Source organism: Pteronotus mesoamericanus, unplaced genomic scaffold (assembly GCF_021234165.1).
Source record: "Pteronotus mesoamericanus isolate MK-2021 breed Mesoamerican mustached bat unplaced genomic scaffold, CSHL_Meso_final contig_171, whole genome shotgun sequence".
NCBI classification, from domain to species: domain Eukaryota; kingdom Metazoa; phylum Chordata; class Mammalia; order Chiroptera; family Mormoopidae; genus Pteronotus; species Pteronotus mesoamericanus.
In genome coordinates this window covers 487,568-509,070 of record NW_026555070.1, presented here as the reverse complement: position 1 = coordinate 509,070, position 21,503 = coordinate 487,568, and the positions used below count along the sequence as shown (strand labels likewise).

General features: G+C 52.7%; 1 protein-coding gene across 1 annotated transcript; it reads left to right on the top strand.

Annotated features, from left to right (window-relative positions):
- The first annotated feature begins 94 nt into the window (after window positions 1-94).
- Window positions 95-20,597, top strand: XAB2 (XPA binding protein 2). The gene is made up of 19 exons (XM_054566263.1): window positions 95-194; window positions 5,312-5,460; window positions 5,741-5,864; window positions 6,079-6,276; window positions 6,895-7,029; window positions 7,113-7,277; window positions 16,355-16,499; window positions 16,897-17,048; window positions 17,136-17,255; window positions 17,349-17,480; window positions 17,577-17,708; window positions 17,803-17,916; window positions 18,773-18,935; window positions 19,021-19,211; window positions 19,389-19,511; window positions 19,611-19,782; window positions 20,009-20,138; window positions 20,275-20,378; window positions 20,478-20,597. The coding sequence occupies exons 1-19, from the start codon at window positions 144-146 to the stop codon at window positions 20,537-20,539; spliced, it is 2,562 nt and encodes an 853-aa protein (XP_054422238.1). The 5' UTR covers window positions 95-143; the 3' UTR covers window positions 20,540-20,597.
- The last annotated feature ends 906 nt before the right edge of the window (window positions 20,598-21,503 follow it).

The following is a 21,503-nucleotide window of genomic DNA, read 5'->3' as shown; positions in this document are numbered from 1 at the left end:
CGAGGTCTAGGCGGAAGCCCGGGCGGGGCGTGCACGCTCGGCACGGGGTCAGCCAATAGGAAGTGAACCTGGCCCGGGGGGCGGGCCTGTAGAAGGAGAAGTCATTGTAACGCGACTCCTGCTGTAGCTGGAGAACCAGGAAAATGGTGGTCATGGCGCGACTTTCGCGGCAGGAGCGGCCGGACCTTGTCTTTGTGAGTCCGCTGCGGGCCTGGGGGCGGGGGGCCCGCGTAGGGACACAGCGCCTGGATGCCTCAGGGGTCGGGGCCTGACCTCCCCCCGGGATCCGAGCCAGAGCTACGTCTGCCCAAGGACGGGAGGAATCTGACGGGCCAAGGCCGTGTGGCGATGTGCAGACCACGCTAGCGAGGAGTAACCGTCTGGCGCCCGGGCCCGGGGGGCCTGAGCAGAGCGCTGCTGTGAAGGCTGCGGGTCCGGTGTCCGGGCCTGGGGCGGAGATGGGAGCGCGCAGGGAGCGGGAGAGGAGGGACGTTGGACTAGTCGAAGCCTGAGCGGTGTGGTGTTTGAAGTAACCTCTTGGTGACCAGGCCAGGGCTCTGGTTTTGTCGTGAAGGCTTGCTGTTCTGGATAACGGCCTTAAGCGTTACAGGTTCCGGGGTAAAGGGTTGGTGTCTGGCTTAGGAGAACCCTGCCCTTAGAAGTACAGGCCTGCTGATGTGGAGCAGGTCAAGCCATGGCCACGGGGATCCGGAAGAGTCAAAGACGCGGTAAGATCTACCCAGGACAGTTGTCAGTCCGAGGTCAGTGGTCTGGATGATGGGCACCAGGTAGTCTAGGGAACAGGTGCCAGCGGCAGGAGGTCCGGTCAGGTCGGGTGGTCTGGACACGGAGCCCTTGGGAGGGAATAACAGGCGGGTACCTGCAGATCTGGTGTGTAGCCAGGTATTGATACGCAAGAAACTGATGTATATCCAGGCAATGACACAGGACTGGAAAGTTCAAAAGGTCAAGTTCCCAGAATAGTTAAGAATAGAATTGTTTTCTCATGTTTCAAGCTACTTGATTTTAATAATTTAGCAGCTTGCTTACAGTGACTCCATTTTGTTTACTTTTTTGTTTTGGGGATATTTCGTTCTTTTTTTCTCTTTTTTGGACCCATCTCCCTCCCCTTTGGTAATCATCAGCTTGTTTACTATATCTGTGGGTCGTTTTCTGTTTTGTTTATTCATTTATTTTGCTTTCCTAAATTCCACACATCAGTGAGATCATTCAGTGTTTATCTCTCTTTCTCTGACTTATTCACTTAGCAGGATACCCTCTGGTCCATCCATGTTGGGGCAAATGTCAAGGTTTCATTCTCTTTTATTGCTGAATAATATCCAGCCGTATGCTTGTTTCTGTATCTTAGCTATTGTAAATAATGCTGCAACGAACATACGGGTGCATATATGTTTTCAAGTTCGTGTTTTTGTTTTCCTCAGATAAATACCCAGATGTGGCCAGAAGGTAGTCCTGTTTTTAATTTCCTGAGGAACCTCCAAACTGTTTTCCACATTGGCTGCACCAATTTACGACCCCACCAAGAGTGCGTGAGGGTTTTCTTTTCTCCATCCTCACCAGCACTTGGTGTTTGTTGACTTTTTGATGAGAGTCATTCTGACAGGAGTGAGGCGATGCCTCACGGTGGCTTTGAGTTGATTTCCCCCGATGGTTAGTGATGTCGAGCATCTTTTCACATCTGCTGAGCATCTGTATGTCCTCTTTGAAGAAGTGCCTGTTCTGGCTCCGGGGATAGAGCCTGCAACCTTGGCCTGTGCCCCGACTGGGGATCGAACCCGCAACCTTTTTTGTGCGTGCATGCGAGAAGATGCTCCCAGCAACTGAGCCACCCGGCCAGGGCCCGTATGTTGTCTTCTTGTTTTGTTGGTGGTTCCCTTTGCTGTGCAGAAGCTTTTTAGTTCGTGGTAGTCCCACTTGTGTTTCTTGTTGCTGCCCTTGCCTGAGGAGACATCCCCAGAAAGAGAGCGTTAAGACCGATGTCAAAGAGTCTACTGCCTATGTTTTCCTCTTGGAGTTTCATGGTTTCATGTCTTACATTTAAGGACTTAATCCATTTTGAGTTTATTTTTGTATGTGGTGTGAGAAAGTGGTTCGGTTTCCCTTTTTTGCACGTCTCTGTCCAGTTTTCCCAGCGCCACTTACTGAAGGGACCGTCTCCACCCCATTGTGTGTCCTTGCCTCCTTCCCATAGGTTCACTGGCCGCGTGTAAGTGAGGGCGGACTGCGGGGCTCTCTCTCATTCCATTGATTTATACATCTGCCTTTACACCGGCACCAGACCCTTTCGACCACTGTAGCTTTGTTGCACATCAGGGAGCGTGATACCTCCCACTGTGTTCTTTCTCATTGTTTCTCTGGCTGTTTGGGGGCTTTTGCAGTTCCATATAAACTCTAGGATTAGTTGTTCTAGTTTTGAGAAGAGTACCACGGGTATCTTAACAGGTGTTGCTTTGAATCTGTGTGGCTTCAGGTAGTAAGGGCATTTCAGCCATATTAATCCTCCTTGCATTTATTTGTGTCTTCTTCGGTTTCTTTTTTCAGTGCCCGAAAGTCTTCAGAGTTGCCGGTCTTCCACGTCTTTGATTAAATTTATTCCTAGGTATTTTATTGTTTTTGATTCCATTGTAACTAGGCTTGTTTTCTGAATTTCTCCTTGTGATCACTTGTTATTGGTGTATGGAAACACGGCAGACTTCTGTATGTTGACTTCTGCATCCTGCAAGTTGTCTGAATTCACTCGTTAGCTCTCACAGTTTTCTGGTGGAGCCTTTTCTACATACAGCATCATATCAGCTGCGAACAGTGAGTTTCACTTCTTTTCTCTTCGGCTGCCTTTTATTTCTCTCTCTCCTGATCTTAGAGGAAAAACTTCCAGCTTTTCACCAGTGAGCATTACGTGATCCGTGGTTTTGTCATGTATGGCCTTTATTATGCTGAGGTGTGTTCCATTTATACCCACTTCTTGAGCATTTTTACCATAAAGGGAAGTTGGATTTTGTCAGGTGCTTTTTCTGTGTTTTGGAGATGATCGTGTGATTTTTCTCCGTTTTGTTACTGTGAGGTATCACATTGGTTGCTTTACGGGTGTTGGACCATCCTTGCATCCCTGAGATAAACCTCACTGAGTCATGGTGTATAATCCTTTTAATGGGGTGTTGACCGGGTTTTGCTCGTGTTTTGTTACGAATTTTTACGGCTGTGTTCACCGAGGTCAGTGGCCTGTACTTTTCTTTTGTTGTGATGTCTTTGTCTGGTTTTGGTGTCAGAGCAGTGCTGGCCTTGTGGAATGAGTGTGCAAGTGCTTCTTCCTCCCTCATTTTTTGAAGTGATTTAAGAGGGTGCGTGTTAATTATCTTTTAAGTGTTTGATGGAATTCACCTGGAAAGCCACCTGCCCTGCACTTTATTTGTTGGGAGTTTTTTAATTACTGCCTCATTTTCATGGCCTGTCACCAGTCTGTTTAGGCTTTCTGTCTCTTCTTGGATCAGTCTTGGAAGTCTTGGAAGGTTGTATGCTTCTAGAAATTTATCCATTTCTTCCAGATTGTTGAATTTGCATTTGATTGTTTGTAGTACTCTTTAATGATTCCTTGTATTCCTGTTGTAACCTCTCTTTCATTTGTGCTGTTATTTATTTGGTATCTCTGTTTTTTGAGGAGCGTAGCTAAGGTTTTTCAGTTTTGTTTTATCATTTTAAAGAACCACCTCTTGATTGATTGATTGACTGATTTTCCATTTGTATTTTTGCATCACCATTTAACCCCTTACACCCCCCGCCCCGCAGTCACCACACTGTTGTCCACGTCCATGGTCCTTTTCCCTTTTTCCAGCTCTTAACTTAATTGGTCTTTTCTGTTATGTGGTGTTTTCTGTTTTTGTTTTTTAATTTCTATTTTGTTTATTACCGCTCTGATCTTAATTATTTCTTCCCTTCTGCCTATTTTGGGTTTTCTTTGTCCTTCTTTTTCTAGTTTCTTTAGTTGTAAAGTTAGAGATTGTTCGTTTGGGATTTTTTTTCTGAATATGTATTTATTCTCAGGGAGAGGGCATGGGAAGGAGAAGGAGAGGGAGGGAAGCCGTCTCTTGTGCGTCCCCAGCCTGGATCGAGGCCTGCGCCCGACCAGGATCTGACCGGGGACCTTTCTCCTTGCGGGGCCACCCAGCCACCTGCACCGCACCGATCAGGCCTCTTATTTTCTGATGTCGGCCTATACAGCTGTGAACTTCCCTGTTAAAACTGCTGTTGCTGCGTCCCATAAACTTTGAAAAGTTATGTTTTTGTGTTCATTTGTCTCAAGGTTGTTGATTTCCTCTTTGATCCATTTGGTGTTTCGTAGCATGTTGTTTAGTCTCCAGATGTTTTTTGTGGTTTCCGGGGTTCTTCCTGTAGTTCATTTCTAATTTCATGAAACTGATCAGAAGAGATGTTTGATACTGAAAAGTATCTTGAATTTACTGAGGCTTGTTTTGTCACCTAATGTGTGATTACTTCATTTTATTTCTTCACTCTGTTCCTCAGTGTCTAGGCTAAAGGCTTTGTTTCTGGTTCATACCTCCTCCCCCGCCCCCTCCTCCTCCTCCCCTCCCCCCCCAACCTACCCCTCCTTTTCTTCTTTTTTAGATTTTATTTATTTATTTTTAGACAGAGGGGAAGGGAGGGAGAAAGAGAAGGAGAGAAACATCAATGTGTGGTTGCCTTTCATGTGCCCTCTACTAGGGAGCTGACCTGCAACCCAGGCCTGTGCCCTGACTGGGAACCAAACCAGTGATCCTTTGGTTTGCAGGCCGGCGCTCAGTCCACTGAGCCACACCCGCCAGGGCCATACCTGTTCTTCTGAGACAAAGACCTAGATTCCAACTTCTGGGCACACTTGAACTAGACTCTGGCTAGTGGAGCCTCAAGTGCCAAAGGCCTCATGTCTAGGAAAAGGCATTTTGTGAGGAGAAAGGCTTGCTGCCCGGGGCAGAGGGCTGCTGTTGGCCCAGAGAGCCTAAGGAGTCTGGGGATCTGGGCCAGACAGTGGGCAGCTTGACTGGGAAGGCAACAAGCGTGCTGTCTGGGTGGCGGTCTCATGTCTGGCCGACAACCCTGTGACTGAGGAGCCTCATGATCTTGGTCAGATTGTGGGCAGTAGATTTCTGGGGCTGAGTCTGGACCAGAGCCCTGCCCTGTGGGCACTGGCGGCCTGGCTGTGATGTGGGGTCTGGGTGAGGGTCGGGAGTCTGGAGTGGGCGGTTCTGTGCTCAGGCTCAAGGCAGGTCTCCTTTCTCCCTGTTACCTGGCCTGGCAGGATGAAGAAGACCTGCCCTATGAGGAGGAAATCATGCGAAACCAGTTCTCCGTCAAATGCTGGCTCCGCTACATTGAGTTCAAACAGGGAGCCCCGAAGCCCAGGCTCAATCAGCTGTACGAGCGAGCCCTGAAGCTGTTGCCCTGCAGGTGGGAACTGCTTTGGCTGCCCTGCGAGCCCCGGCCCCCGCGCCGCCTGCCCTGCCAGGTGGCTGCTGTGTGTTCCGTCGCTGAGCACACGCCGCCTGAAGGGTCAGCGCACCCGCCCGGGTGTCCTGGCCCGTCCCCCCACTGCTGATACTGGTCATCCCTCCCAGACCCCTCCTCCCAGCCCCCTCCTCCCAGCCGTTGCCTCGTGGGGCAGGATGAAGGATTCTGGGGCTCCATGAAGGTGACCCAGCCATGTCTGCCTCCTCCCCCCACTCTCCAGCTACAAACTCTGGTACCGCTATCTGAAGGCACGCCGGGCCCAGGTGAAGCATCGCTGTGTTACCGACCCTGCCTATGAAGACGTCAACAACTGCCACGAGAGGGCCTTTGTGTTCATGCACAAGGTTGGGTGCGAGGCAGCTGGCCTGGAGGATGGGGGGGCGGGGCTCGGCTCGGAGTCCTGCCGCCTCTGTGCGCTTGAGGTTGAGCTAGACTTAGTCCCGAGGGGATGGGGTTCTGGGTCCTGCTGCCTTTTGGCTTGGCCGTAGAACAAGGGGTGTCTTTATAGCTGCGCTGTGGTGCCGGCAGCTCAGGCCCTGCCTCCCCTCATGCCTCCAGATGCCGCGGCTGTGGCTGGATTATTGCCAGTTCTTGATGGACCAGGGCCGCATCACTCACACCCGCCGCACTTTCGACCGCGCCCTCCGGGCGCTGCCCATCACGCAGCACTCTCGCATTTGGCCTCTGTGCCTGCGCTTCCTGCGCTCACACCCGCTTCCCGAGACAGCCGTGCGGGGCTACCGGCGCTTCCTCAAGGTAAGCCCGCGGCGGGCTGGGGTGGGTGGGATCAGGCCCGGGCACGTGGGCCAGCTCCCCAGGTCAGGAGCCCCCCGCTGGCTCGCTGGGATGCTGGTCCCATGCCGGTTGTCACCCAGCCGATGGGATATGGGGGAAAGGCTCCTTGAGACGGGCGGGCTTTTGTTTGCCGTTTATTTGCTTATTCTTTAAATAGTTTGGGTGCTGAGGCTAAGGCAGTCCCTGCAGATGGGTGAACCAGTGCACACGAGCAGACCGCGCCATAACACGGGGCGAAACTGCCGCCACAGGAGCAGCACGGCAGTGGGGATGCGTGGCAGGCAGGGAGGCGGAGGGTCGAGGTGTAAACAGGGTGAGGGTTCCATGCTTTTCTCAGCCTCACCATTTCTATAGACACTGTGAGAGCCCTGGCGCGGGGCTGCTGAGGTGGGGGTCCTACAATGACATCTGTGCCGGCTGGGCCATGGGTGCCTAAGCCAGAGCAGTCGGGCCCGAGGCTGGACCAGCAGGGTCTAGGCTGACAGAGGGCCCAGAACCGCTGGGTGGGGCGGGGGCGCACGGGCGTGGCCCTGCGGCCCTGCGGCCCGACTAACAGCCGGCCTGGCGGGCGGCGCGCAGCTGAGCCCTGAGAGTGCGGAGGAGTACATCGAGTACCTCAGGTCCAGCGACCGGCTGGACGAGGCTGCACAGCGCCTGGCCACCGTGGTCAATGACGAGCGCTTCGTGTCCAAGGCTGGCAAGTCCAACTATCAGGTGGGCCTCTGGGGAGACGGGGGCCAGGTGAGAGGACCTACCCCTCATGGCCCAAGGCTGAGATTCCTTCCTGGGCCCTGCAGCTGTGGCACGAGCTCTGTGACCTCATCTCCCAGAACCCAGACAAGGTGCAGTCGCTGAATGTGGACGCCATCATCCGAGGAGGCCTCACCCGCTTCACCGACCAGCTGGGCAAGCTCTGGTGCTCGCTGGCCGACTACTACATCCGCAGCGGCCACTTTGAGAAGGTGCGTGGGCACGCTGGGCACGGGGTGGGGTCTCCCGCCCGCACGCGGCACTCAGGCCACGTGGACCCATTCGTGCGTAGGAAACACTAGCAGGTGTGCTGGCGTGCGCGTGTGGCTCATGCACACGCGCACCTTGCTGAGGGCCTGCTGGCACGCGCACCCACCCGGTGTCAGCCAGGCCTCAGTTCTCCATGGCTGCAGGGCCCTGGGCCCTCTAAGCCTGGGCGTCTTCCTTTGAAAAACTGAAAGTGACAGTCATACCCTCACTCGTGGGGAGCCAGGTGCCGAGCAGCTGCCTGACTGGAGGGTCACCCCCACGGTGTTCACGCTCTTCACCTAAAGATAAAAGGCCAAAGTGGGAGGCAGCAGGCATGTGTTGAGATCCCAAAGCAGAGCTGTTCTGAAAGCACTGATTCAGGCAGAAACCCTGACCGTGTTCTGATCAGGAGGGAAGGCAAGGGGTGTTCATGAGGAAAAGGAACAGCTATGTCGGTAGAAGGGAGGAGTATCTATAGGTGCAGATAAGCTAGCATGGCGATACTGATTCCAAAGAGGGTTTTTAACTTTTGGTCTGGTAGCCCTCATACCTGTTCTCTTTGCGAACAGCCGCCTAGGAACCCAGCTGCTCTAGGCCCAGTGCGCAGGCGGTTTTGCCCAGTTCTAACCTGCCGAAGGTCTGAGGGGTGCAGCGTGCCTAGCTGTCCCTCTGGGGCGGCAGCTCCAAGGCCATTTTGAAGGGGCTGCTTTTGTGTTGCTTTCGACGCTTCCCCTCTTTTGATGGAGATCTTTCCTCAAAAGCATTGCTGGTCAGTTCCCGGAAAGCAGTGCTGATCGGCTACTAAAGGCGGCGCTGGTTGTCTGTGGTCTGAGGATGCCCGATGCTGAGTTACCTTTCCAGGAAGAAATTTAGGCTCGTTTTCAGTGTGCCAGGCTGTTGTCCCTCATCACTACGTGGGCTCGTTGTTGGTGTGTCATGTCCCGCGTACGTGGGAAGGTGGTTTTTTAGGAGCCTTGGGCCACATTTGAGGCAGAGGGAGGCTTTACTGTCACGTTCCTCTACAGGCAAACACCCTTTGTACTTTCTTGAGGCTTCTCGTAGGAGTCTCACAGGCCTTTGTGGTCATTTCAGAATGCTGAGCAACCATTATCGGAGTGGTGTCTTTGAAACATTGAGCTGTGCAAAACAAAGTTTATAACAGCAAAAAATTGTATAATAAATAAAACGTTAACTTCAAATTGAAAACTAGATCTGAATGAGGAGGGTAGTACCCGAGGGAAGTCACCTAAGATATTAGAACCATGAGGTGTCACCTGTGTTTAATCATTTGACTTGTACCCAGATTTTATCGACTTCTATCTCTATTTTACCAGAGGTGTTTTATCCAAGTACAAGAGGTATTAACAACAGAGCAAACCTCATCTTGCTCAGATAGGATATAGTGAAGCAAAATTATATTGTCTAATATAGTTCATGCAAGGGAATTTAGAGTTTTCCTGTCTGGCTATTGCTTTGGTGGTAGCTCCAGCAACTTACTCTAAGGTTTGTGATAAGTTTCTAGTCACGTATTTATTAATTGTAGTGCCTTCCCAAGGCAGAAGTATTCTTCCCGATCAGGAACCTTCTCTGGGGCCAGCATCACCAGGCACTACGCACCGTGACTGTGTGTGTGACCAGCTGCGCATTGTGGCCTGCGACGTGGGTTTTAAAGAGGATGCCCGATGCTGAGTTACCTTTCCAGGAAGAAATTTAGGGAAACAGTAACTATTGCAGTGAGTGCTTGGCCTCGCATATTAATTGTGAGATAAGAAGGAACTAAAGTATGGAAAAAAGAAAAAATGAAGGTGGAGATTATACTAAGAGTTTATAAATTTTGGAGGGATGAGGTAGAGAGGAAAAGATGTTACAATTCTGCTTATAAAGTTTAATTTAGTAACTTGCTATATAGGTCATAGGTAGCTTAGGAGAAAAAATGTCTTTATATGTGATAATTTCCATATAAAGTAATAATTTCATATAAAAAGTCATAAAGATTATAATCAGAACTGGCCACTGTGGCTTGGTTGGTTGGGCATCGTCCCTTAGAGTGAGATGTCGTTGGTTCGATTCCTGATCAGGGCACATGCCTGGATTGTGGGTTCAGTGCCCGGTCGGGGCGCATACAAGAGGCAGCTGATCAGTGTTTCTCTGTCGTGTTGATGTTTCACTCCCTCTCTCTCTCCTTTCCCTGTCTCTAAAATTAAATCTTTAAAAAAGTTATAATCATCCTCATCAGTTCATTCAGTCCCATGTTATTAATTCCTGTTAACCTTGATCTTTTTGTCAGCAGTTTTAATGAATTCAGTTTTTCTTAGTATTCTGAAAATCCTCACCCAGTTTAATGGTATGGTCTGAAAGATTATCAAAAACCTGTATTTTAGAGTGTCAGAGTTCTCTCCATGAGTCTCCTTGAAGATGAAGCACATTGGTAGGAACACATATAAAAGCATCAGAGTAAAATCTTAACTGTGTGTAAATGATGAAAGACTTAAAAATGGCCATCATTAAAGATCTGGTGAGTGTTCTCTCTCTCATACACATACACGATACAGTTGACCTAGGTATTCATTCCAATTTTAGCTTGATCACACATCAAATTTCTTTTTAAAAAAATTTTTTTTTTAATTTATTTTTTAAGAGAGGGGAAAGGCGGGAGAAAGAGAGGGAGAAAAACATGATGTGCAAGAGAAACAGCGATTGGTTCCCTCTCTCATGCCCCCAACTAGGGACCGATCCAGGCATGTGCCCTGACTAGGAATCGAACTGGCACCTTTGGTCCACAGGCTGGCACCCAGTCCACTGAGCCACACCAGCCTGGGCAAATTCTTTTCTCAAGATCCCTCTTCCATAAATCTTCTGCAATTTCTGTAAACCTTCTGTAATTTCATAAACTTTCTGCAACTTTTATATACCTTTCAGCTTTTGTCCCTTTTTTTATTATTCTTATTTTGAAACAAAATAGGACGAAATTACTTTCCTTTTCCTTTGTACCAAAAAATCAAGAACAACAAAAAAACCAAGTTCTTTGTATCTTTCCTTATTCAAAAAACATACCTATTTTCCTTTTTGTCAACAAAAGTGCATCTTTTAGCATACCTTCTACTGAAAACATACACAGTCAGTTTTCTTTCATCTTTATTTTTTTTAATAGTTTTGTTTAAAAAAAATACAACCACACCTTAGCTCTTTTACTAATCAATTTTGTCAAGGGAACTTCTGTAGTAGTCTGTATTTTTTTTTAAAAAAACCTCTTTTTATTTTTCCCTTCAGTCTCTGTGGGCCATGTTTTGGCTAGCTCCTGGGTATTTACGGTTCAAACACATGATAAGATTTACCACTTTAAGAGACAGAAAAACAACTTCAAGACAGAATGTAAGTTTTCTACCATTATACTAAGACATGTCAGACTTTTTTGGAATTTTATATAATTTCTAGAACATTCATGTTACTAACATATCTATCCAAAGAGAAAGTGTAGTGTGCCTCCCAGGTATTTAATAAACCGAATGAATCTAATTGGTTTGCTATGTCTCTTTTGTAAGGAGAGATGTTCCAAAAGGCCTTTTTTGGGAAAATCTTATGTTACTTTCAGATCAAGAAAAATACTCTTATTTAACTTTTGAATTTTGGAAGTTTTAAAACATTTGACCCAGTGCAGTCATAGGTAGCGGTGCGCAGCGCTTCCTTACCCCTCGAGCCTCCGGACAGGCTTGTGGGCAGACACAGAAAGGAGAGCGGCTCTAAGCAGAAATTTAGTTCTCGTAATGTTAGTAAGACTTTGTTTACTTAAACAGTTAAAAATCTGATAATAAACCGCAGGAAATCATTTCAGTAACACATAAAATTTTTGCTTTTTCTTTATAATCTCTAAGATTATACCAATAGTACAGGAAAATTTTGCTCTTTTAGTAGACAAACATTAAGTTTTCTGTGTTTTTTGTTTGTTTGTTTGTTTGTTTTAGAGAGATGGGAAGGGAGGGAGAAAGAGAGAGAGAGAAACATCAGTGTGTGGTTGCCTCCCGTGCATCTCCTACTGGGGACCTGGCCTGCAACCCAGGCCTGTGCCCTACACTGGGAATTGAACCTGTGACCCTTTGCTCAATCCACTGAGCCACACCATCTAGGGCTAAGTTTTATTTTTATATAAATATACTGTTGATATTAAAGTTTATAATAAATTTATTTAATCTTACTCAGCTCTCACCCTTACCTGCATCTATTGTTTTGATTGGCCCTCAGTAATCACACCTAGGTGACCCATGAGAACTTTACGAAATGTTAGACCAAGTCAGTCTCGTTCTCAGTTCCTTTCACTGATAAATTTGTAATAAACCCAGGTAGAATAACAGTATTATATTTAATGTGGGTAAATCTAAAGACATGCCTGTTTCAACAAACCAACTCAATTCAGCTTTAATATCAATTTTTTTTTTTTTAGAACCTGAAAAACATTTGGGCTAGTTTTCGTTATATTTCTTAATTTACATAGGTACTCGATTCCTTTAAGGCCATTGAACAAAGCTCTTTATGAACCAATTTAATAATCCTCTGGTAGACGTACAGACGCATATGCAGACAGACACAAGCAGACCTGATGGTTGAATATTTTTAAAAAATGAAACTATTAGGTACAGTAAGGGAAAAATCTGTAACTGTTGGGATAAGTTAATTTATTCGTTCAGATAGGTAAGGCTTTTACTGTCACTGGAGACAAAATTTAAGGTTTGTGTTTGTCTTGGAGAAGTCATTTTCAGGGAGGCTGCGGGGCAGGCGCCTGTGGAAGGGGGCCGTTGAGTCACTTGTGATTTTCAGGGGCTTTTTGCTCCCGTTCTCCTTCCACTCGCTTGGTTTACTGTCAGGCAGTTGTGCACTGTGTTCACATTTCTGGTTGTGGGCGGCGGCGTCGGAGCAGTGACTGAAGAGGCCGAAAACAGTCATTTTCAGACCTTAAATTCTACCAAGTTTCTGATAATAGAGTTATTAAACTCTTTGCAATAGCCTGTCAGGTTTCAGGCGGGACACACAGGAAGACATTTTGAAGCACCTGCGGAGGTGATTCAGGATTCCCGTAGAGCTGGGTTTATCTTTTCTTAAGTCATTTTGTCTTTTTTTTTTTAGACCATTCCCTGACCACTCCCCGGCCCTTTGGCCCCAACATCTTGTTCTTTTGACCTATGGGTCAGTATCTGTTTTGTTTTTACATATATGTTGGGTTATTTCAAATTCCACACATCAGTGAGATCATTCAGTGTTTATCTCTCTTTCTCTGACTTACTCACTTAGCAGGATACCCTCTGGTCCATCCATGTTGGGGCAGATGTCAAGGTTTCATTCTCTTTTATTGCTGAATAATATCCAGCTGTATGTGTATATACCACATCTTCTTTAGCCAGTCACCTATCGATTATATGATAAAAGTGATAATATTTGTATTAAAACTCCCAAGGGTGTAGCCGTAACCATTGATATACAGTCTGGCTCAGTTGGTTGGAGCATTGTCCCGTAACCAAAAGGTTGTGGGTTCAGTTCCCAGTCAGGGCGCAAACCAAGGTGACAGGTTTGAACCCCAGTCTAGGCACATACAGGGAGCAGCCAATCAATGTATCTCTCTCACACTGATGTTTCTCTCCCTCTCTCTCTCTAAAAGCAATGAAAAATGTCCTCAGGCGAGGTTAAAAATAATAATTATAGCAGAAAACAGAACACTCTTAGCTTTGGGAAACCTTTATCCTTCGATTTGAAATGAGAACCTTGCCAGGTGAATTATTCTAGGTTGTTGGTGCCTTTCTTTCAGCACGATAGACATGTCCTGCTTTTCTGTCAGAGCTCTCCCTAAGTTCCTGTGTTTCACTCTCAAGTTTGTTGAGCATCCACATGACTGTTTCTTTGAATTTTTTTTTAACATTTATTTATTTTTAGAGAGAGGGGAAGGGAGGGAGCAAGAGAAGGAAGGAAACATAGATGTATGAGAAATTCACCGATCGGCTGCCTCTCGCGCATCCCCACCTGGAGACCTGGCGTGCAACCAAGGCACACGCCCAACCTGGAAATCGAATGGGTGACCTTCCGGCTCGCAGGCTGGCACTCGGTCCACTGAGCCGCACCAGCCAGGGCTCTTGAATTCGGTACTGGGCAAATTATCTATCTTTTTTTCATTGGGTTTTGTTTTCTTTTTATGGGGACTTTTTTGTTCTTTCATTTTGTTTGGCTTTCTGTGTTTGTGTAAATTAGGCGTAAAAGCTCTCTGAGACTGGAAAATGTGGCCTTGTGTAGAAGCAAACTCTGTGTTGGCTCTGTGTGCTGGGTGTGTCCTGGGCATTTTCTGCCAGCGAGGCGCCTGTGACGTCTAGGGTGCTGGCTTGCTGGGCTGGAGCAGCTTTAGGCGGGGAGGCGAGGTGGGTGCGTTGGGTGAAGCCCTGTTGACCCTGCTTGCCCACTTTGTTCAGAGCCAAAATGGGCTGTGGGCGGTGCGGCCGGGACCCTGCGGCAGCCATCTTGGAAGGAGGCCAGGGCCCCGGGCCGGAGCTCCTGCCTGCCCTGCCGAGGGGCGGGGGCTGTAAGCAGTGGCCGTCCCCGCCCCGCTGATGAGAGAGGCCCTGCAGGTCCAGAGAGCTCCCGTGCTTTCCAGCCCTGTCTGTTTGTCCTTCCTCTTGCTTGCTGTTCAGAAGCCATTCAGTCAACCCTCAGTTGTCTGAGGAGTGGGCACTTTGTGTACGGCTGTGTATTTTGATGTGCTCCTGGGAAAAGGTGAGTTCATCCTCCTCCTGTGCTACCTCCATTTTGGACCCCATTTTGTCCTTCAGAAGTTTCTATGTATCAATTAAAGGGTGTCTTCTGGTGTCCCCGAGAGGTTTGGAATCATCTCTGTTAAGAGGGGATGTGGGGTTGAGGTAGAGATAATAAAGGTTTTTCTGAATGGCTCTTAGAATTTTAAATTATTTTGGCTAATTTGGCCTATTTTATTGAAAAGGCATAAGAGGAGGGACCAAAATGTTTGTATGTATAATTAGCTAGAGCTTCCAAGGCAGGTACTTTTTAAGAACTTTTAGAAGATGAAGAGACAATGGAAAAGTCAAATTCCCCTGAAAGTTACCATGGCTGGACCTAAAGACAAAAGTGACGTTGATTGAAAGCCCCAGGTAGTGTGTTTAAATAGATACCAGTCTGGTGAGATGGGCAAACTCATCGTTTTTGGAGGCCAGCCGGGACAACCGGTTTATAGGATTCATGTGTTTTTTCCTTATAAAATCCTTTCTTATAGTAAACAGAAAATTAATGGAAACGAATGAGTGCACAACAGAACAAGTGCCCACCTCTCAGGGAAGGATCCTTGCAGCCTGCTCACCCCCAGGCACTTTTACAAGTGTCGGTGCTGTGAAAAGCCCCTTCAGAGGGAAAGAAGGGTTCTTGCTTGCTGGCGGCAGACCCCAGGCCGCACCCCCGTGCGGGAGCCGCACCCGGATGGCCATCCCTGGGCCCGTCGCCCCCTGTCGGGAAAACTCCTCTGAGGTCGAACTCATTTGACCTCCGTCAAAGGGAGAGAGGCTCAAACCAAAGAGGGTTTTGGGGGTGGGGAGGGTTAGTGGAAGTTGTGAGTAGCAAAGAGGCGCAGCAGGCACCACCGCTGGTTCCAGGGGACACCAGACCGTGGAGCTGAGGCCACTTAAGATCCCATTTCTGACACCAGATATGTTAGCAACAAGCTTTTTTTGAGATCCAAAAGAATACCTCCTCAGGAAGCACTGATTCAGGCAGAAGCCAAAACAGTGTCCCTTTTTTTCTTTTTTTTAATCACTCAAAGGTATGTTTATTAATTTTAGAGAGAGAAAAACACCAATTGGTTGCCTCCCAGAGGTTTCCTGACTGGGGATCGAACCCGCAGGCTAGGTACGTGCCCTGACCAGCAGTTGAACCCGTGACCTTTCAGTTTACAGGATGACACTCTAACCAGATGAGCCAGCCAGCCAGGGCCCCAGCAGTACTCTGATTAGGAGACATTCAGGGGGCATTAATGAGTAAGGGTGCCGATAAGCTAACAGTGATGCTAACTCTGAAGAACGTTTTAAATTTTCTGTCTGGCATTCATCATACCCACTTTACTGTTATTTTTACAAACGGTTGTTTGGTATATAATTCTGCTCTAGGCCCAGCCCAGAGGTTATTTTGCCCAGTTTTGACATCCAAAGCTTTAAGGGTGAGATGTGCGAGGCCGTTCCTCTGGGGGGGCAGCTCCAGTGCCATCTTAAAGCAGCCCCTTTGTTTTACAGTGTGCGTGTTATCTTGCTCTTATCTTTGGGGAGGAGAGAGTCGTGCTCAGGAGTTGGGGTGCGTAGGGCTGTGAGCGGCCCCCGGAGAGACTGGCTGGGCTTTCGAAACTCCCGGGAAAGGGGAGCTGGGCTGCGTGGGGCGTGGGGCGCGGGGGAGGGGGCTCGCAGGTGGAGGAGAGGCTGGCTGTGCCCACTCGGTGGAGCCCCAGGTAGGCTTGAGGCATGACCAGGTGTGCGTTTCACAGTGACCATTCAGGCTGCTCCTTCTAGTAGGAAGCACTGGCCAAGGCCGGCATCCAGAGACAAGCCAGCAGCCGGGGGGGCGAGGGGGGGGGCAGAGGGGCAGAGACAGTGGTGGGCAGATGCGGCCTGAGGTGGGGAAGCCACAGCGACTGGGGGAGTATGAGCTGGAGAGGGGCGTCGGGTGCGCACAACGGGCTCAGTAGCAACAACCGAGCCCCTGTGGCCGGGCGGGGTTAGGGTCCCTGCTGTGTGGCCCTGGGTGCCAGGCTCTTGACAGCGTCTTCCCGAGCCTCGCGGCGACCGCGCCTGAGGGGCTGCCGCTCCGTTTACTGAGGAGGGGCTGAGGCCCCCGGGTCACTGGCAGGGCAGGGAAGGGCTGCAGGCCGGCTCTGACGAGCACCCTGTGCAGAGCTCGATGGAGCCGAGCAGGCCCCCAGTGCCAGGGCGGTGCGGCTGGGTCCCCTGTGTCCGTTCAGGGGAGAACACATGCCTCTTCGCTGCCAGCACTTTGTCCCGCCCCAAACCCACAGGCTCGGGACGTGTACGAGGAAGCTATCCGGACGGTGATGACCGTGCGGGACTTCACCCAGGTGTTCGACAGCTACGCCCAGTTTGAGGAGAGCATGATCGCAGCTCAGATGGAGACCGCCTCCGAGCTGGGGCGGGAGGAGGAGGGTGAGCGGCGGGGCAGCCGCCGGTGCCGGGGGCCTGCGCGGCAGCGGCGGCGGGGTGTGCCTGGGGTCGGTCGGGCCGACAGGGAGGGAGGCTGGGCGGACAGTGCTGGGGGCATACATCTCGGGCTCCGGCTGGACGCAGTCTAGGGAGACGGCAGAGGTTGGCAGGAAAGGAGAGCTAGGGGGAATGGTGGGGGCTGGAGGTGAGTTTGGGGTCAGGCTGGCCCTGGGGCAGCTCAGGCTGGGGCCAGCAGGAAGGAGTGCAGTGTGGACAGTGGGGTGGGACTGGGAGGCCAGAGCACGTAGCCCAAGGCTGGAGGGAGCGAGGGCTGGGAGGTGGGCGTGGCTGTGCACCAAGACCCTCACCCCAGTCCCCCGGCACTCCCCGTGGGCCCCAGATGACGTGGACTTGGAGTTGCGCCTGGCCCGCTTTGAGCAGCTCATCAGCCGGCGGCCTCTGCTCCTCAATAGTGTCCTGCTGCGCCAGAACCCGCACCACGTGCACGAGTGGCACAAGCGCGTGGCCCTGCACCAGGGCCGACCCCGGGAGGTGCGTGATGGCCCTGCCCCTCAGAGTCCCTCCAGTCTGTCGTGGCCCCAGTTATCCAGCCTGACCCCCTCCCCCGCCCCCGCACAGATCATCAACACGTACACGGAGGCCGTGCAGACGGTGGACCCCTTCAAGGCTACGGGCAAACCCCACACACTGTGGGTCGCATTTGCCAAGTTTTATGAGGACAACGGGCAGCTGGATGATGTGAGTACGGGTGTGTCCTCAGCAAGAGGACCCAGGTGTGGGCGGGCAGGTGGGCGGGCGGGCAGGGTCTCAGCCTGGCCTCGGCCCCGGCAGGCCCGCGTCATCCTGGAGAAGGCCACCAGGGTGAGCTTCAAGCAGGTGGACGAGCTGGCAAGCGTGTGGTGCGAGTGCGGCGAGCTGGAGCTCCGGCACGAGAACTACGACCAGGCCCTGCGGCTGCTGCGGGTAAGCACCGCTGGGGTTGCGGGAGGGGTTGCAGCTGTGTGGCCCAGTCTGGGACCCGCCCTCCTGGCTCCCCTCTCCTCTGGCATGTTTGCGCAGAAGGCAACAGCGCTGCCCGCCCGCCGGGCTGAATACTTCGATGGCTCAGAGCCTGTTCAGAACCGTGTGTACAAGTCCCTAAAGGTATGGTCCATGCTCGCCGACCTGGAGGAGAGCCTTGGCACCTTCCAGGTGAGCTGCCAGGATGTAGTGGGTCCTAGAAAGGGGTGGGGCCCCAGCTCCGCCCCGGGACGCGCCCCGACCTGCTCCGGCCCTCGCCCCGCAGTCCACCAAGGCCGTGTACGACCGCATCCTGGACCTGCGCATCGCCACCCCCCAGATCGTCATCAACTACGCCATGTTCCTGGAGGAGCACAAGTACTTTGAGGAGAGCTTCAAGGTAAGGGGGGCCAGGCCGCGGTGCCCCTGCCCTGGAGCGCCGGGCACTGTGTTAGTCTGCTCGGGCTGCTGGCACAGCGGGCCGCGCTTGCGCACCAGCAGCTGGCTGCCTCGCGGCTCCGGAGGCTGGAAGTCTGAGATCAAGGAGTCAGCGGGGTGGGTTCCTTCTGAGGCCTCTCTTTGGTCTTGTCCTCACCCAATCATGTGTGTCTGTGCTTGTTTCTGATGCCTCTCCGTGTGTCCAGATTTTTTCTTACAAGAAAACCCATCGTATTAGAGTAGGGTCCACTGTAACGACTTCATTGTACCTTAGTTACTTCTGTATATACCGTCTCCAAATATGGTCATGTTCTAAGATGTTGAGGTTAGGGCTTCGACACGAGCTTCAGGGGGACACTAGTCAGCCCATCCCAGATGCTGAGCCCTGCCTCTGCGTGGGTACGAGGTAGGGGAGGGTGTTGGTGTTGATATGTGGTCTGTCCCTGCCCTGCTGCTCAGCTGACAGGTTGTAGGAACATGGGGTGTTTTACACGCAGACATGGCATACGTGTGGACAGGGAGGCCGTGTGCCCACACGTGCGCTGCCCCTGCCTGAATGGCAGGCCCCACCCCTTGGCCCAGCCTCCAGTGTCTGCAGAGCCCCACTGGGCCCTGCCCCACCCCCATTACTGCCCGCTCAGGACTGGACCCCTAGTCCAGCCCAGTCCTTGGGGCGCCGCAGGCTGTGGAGGGAGGCAGGCGGCGCCCAGACCCACCTGACTGTGCTGCGCGCCAGGGGAGACACTGCAGCGTCCTGGCAGACGGCACCAGGGCTTCTCACCTTGCGGGCTCACACGTGACTTCCCCTCTTTGGACAGGCGTATGAGCGTGGCATCTCACTGTTCAAGTGGCCCAATGTGTCCGACATCTGGAGCACCTATCTGACCAAATTCATCGCCCGCTACGGGGGCCGCAAGTTGGAGCGGGCACGGGACCTCTTTGAGCAGGCACTGGATGGCTGCCCCCCAAAATATGCAAAGAGTAAGGAGGACCAGGTAGCTCGGTGGAGGGCGGTGGGGCAGGGGGCTAGGCCACGACCCTCTGACCCCGTGCTGTCCTGCCGCAGCCCTGTACCTGCTGTACGCACAGCTGGAGGAGGAGTGGGGCCTGGCCCGGCACGCCATGGCCGTGTACGAGCGCGCCACCCAGGCCGTGGAGCCTGCCCAGCAGTACGACATGTTCAACATCTACATCAAGCGGGCTGCGGAGATCTATGGAGTCACCCACACCCGCGGCATCTACCAGAAGGCCATCGAGGTGCCTGCTGTGGGGGCTTGGGGCAGGGCCTGCCAGTCCCTTAGAAGGTGGGAGGGGTCCTGCAGGCTGCAGGTCTGCGTGAGCCTGTGCCTGGGGGCTGGCAGGGAGCCTTCCGGAAGCTCAGGGACCAGCCTGGTGTGCTAGGGCCCCCTGTGGCAGCTCTCCCGCCTCACCCAGGTGCTGTCAGACGAGCACGCCCGGGAGATGTGCCTGCGTTTTGCGGACATGGAGTGCAAGCTGGGGGAGATTGACCGCGCCCGGGCCATCTACAGCTTCTGCTCCCAGATCTGTGACCCCCGGGTAGGCAGGGGCCCAACGTAGGTGGGCGAGCGTGGGGAGGCTGCAGCCGAGCAGGCCAGCGTCTACACTGGAACCCCTGCCCCCCCCCCCCCCCCCCAGACGACCGGTGCCTTCTGGCAAACGTGGAAGGACTTTGAGGTGCGGCATGGCAACGAGGACACCATCCGGGAGATGCTGCGGATCCGCCGAAGCGTGCAGGCCACATACAACACGCAGGTCAACTTCATGGCCTCTCAGATGCTCAAGGTGTCGGGCAGCGCCACAGGCACTGGTGAGCAGCTGCAGCCACCCCTCGTTGTGCCTGGGTCCTGGAGCAATATAGTCTCCCGCCCATGGGGCCTGTCCCTGCCCTCTGCCCAGGCTTGACCTCCTGGGTCTGGGAGCATCAAGGTTCAGCTCTGCCTCCCCACCTGAGCCTGGAACTCCTTGAGAGCTGGGGCCTCGAGGACAGGTGAGGGTTCCCTGCCATCTGGTGTGACCCGTGACTTCCCCACTAGTGTCCGACCTGGCCCCTGGGCAGAGTGGCCTGGATGACATGAAGCTGCTTGAGCAGCGGGCAGAGCAGCTGGCGGCCGAGGCCGAGCACGACCAGCCCGCACGGGCCCAGAGCAAGATCCTGTTCGTGAGGTGCCGATGGGGGCTGGGACATAGGGCGGGGGCGGGCCAGTCCGACTCGGGGCGCAGGGGCGGGGGGCGGGCCAGTCCGACTCAGGGCGCAGGGGCTGGGGCGGCCTGGCTGAACTGTGTGGCCCCACCTGCCCAGGAGCGATGCGTCCCGGGAGGAGCTGGCCGAGCTGGCCCAGCAGGCCAACCCCGAGGAGATTGAGCTGGGCGAGGACGAGGACGAGGGGGACCTGGAGCCCAGCGGTGAGGGCGCCCAGCCTGTGGCGGGGGAGGCAGAGCAGGGACTCTCGGAGAGCTGTGGAGTGACCGTGTCCTCTTGTGCCCCCCCGCCCCCTCCCTCAGAGGTGCAGCTGGAGCAGCAGAGCGTGCCGGCGGCTGTGTTTGGGAGCCTGAAAGAAGACTGACACTCTGTCCCCACCTGCGCCCCCACCCTCAGCCCTGCAATGAAGCCTGTGTTTGTATCACATGGTCTGAGGCTCCTTCCTACCTGCCCCTGTGGCTGCCCAGGTGCCTTCAGGGAACTGCCAGCTCGTTCTCCCTTTGGCCCCGCGCCCAGCCCCCTCCACCCCCAGATTGGCTGGTGTAGGAGGTGGTGCAGCTGGGCTCGGGGCCAGGGCACACGCCCATCCTCACCCTGCAGAGCCAGTTCTGGACTTGGAGGCTGCCTGAGGCTTTCTTGATCCCTAAGCTGGCGGGGGGGCAGGGTAGTGGGGGGCGGCTGCCCAGTTCTCACCAGCTTCTGCCCCCTAAGGCCTGTCCACCACCTCAGTCAGCAGATAGAGATTCCCAGCCTCCCTTGGGAAGACAGAGACTTAGTGAGCAGGGGGCCTCTCTCCTGAGTGGGCTGGGAGCCAGACCTCGCCATGGGCCATGCCAGGGTGTAGCCCCTAGTCCTGAGCTCAGAGGAGCCATTAGTAGGCTCTTAACCAACCAAGGGATTTTAAGCATTTGGAGATATATCAGATTTGTGTCCTGAATAAGCTGTGCAGGCTGCTGGGGGGGCGGGGGGGGGGTTGGCTTGTGACAGGAGACGGCTGGAAATGGGGAGAGGCCCGGGCTGCTGCGTTGCGTGGGGGTGGTCCTGGGGACAGAGAGGCAATAGAAGGGGGCTTCAGGAGGCGCAGTGTACAGAACAGCGCGGTGCTGAGGAAGCTGGCCCCCACCTGGCATGCCAGAGCTGCAGGGCGACGAGCTCAGCCTGGCTCGAGCGTGTAGTGTAGGGCCCACCTCTGAGACATCCAGTGGCCATCCATGCCAAGGGGCACCTGGACCCAGAACGTGAGACCCCTGGTTTAGGGGCAGTAACTGAGCCTAGAAGGGTAGGCAGGCGGCTGGAGGACAGTCAAGTTTAGCCGTTGGCCACAGACC

Bases quoted from the DNA above. Each gene is read 5' to 3' on its own strand.
- XAB2 (XM_054566263.1), top strand. From the start codon at position 144: ATGGTGGTCATGGCGCGACTTTCGCGGCAGGAGCGGCCGGACCTTGTC. The intron at 5,865-6,078 runs GTTGGGTGCGAG...TCATGCCTCCAG, and splicing joins CCTTTGTGTTCATGCACAAG to ATGCCGCGGCTGTGGCTGGA. The intron at 17,709-17,802 runs GTGAGCTGCCAG...CTCGCCCCGCAG, and splicing joins AGAGCCTTGGCACCTTCCAG to TCCACCAAGGCCGTGTACGA.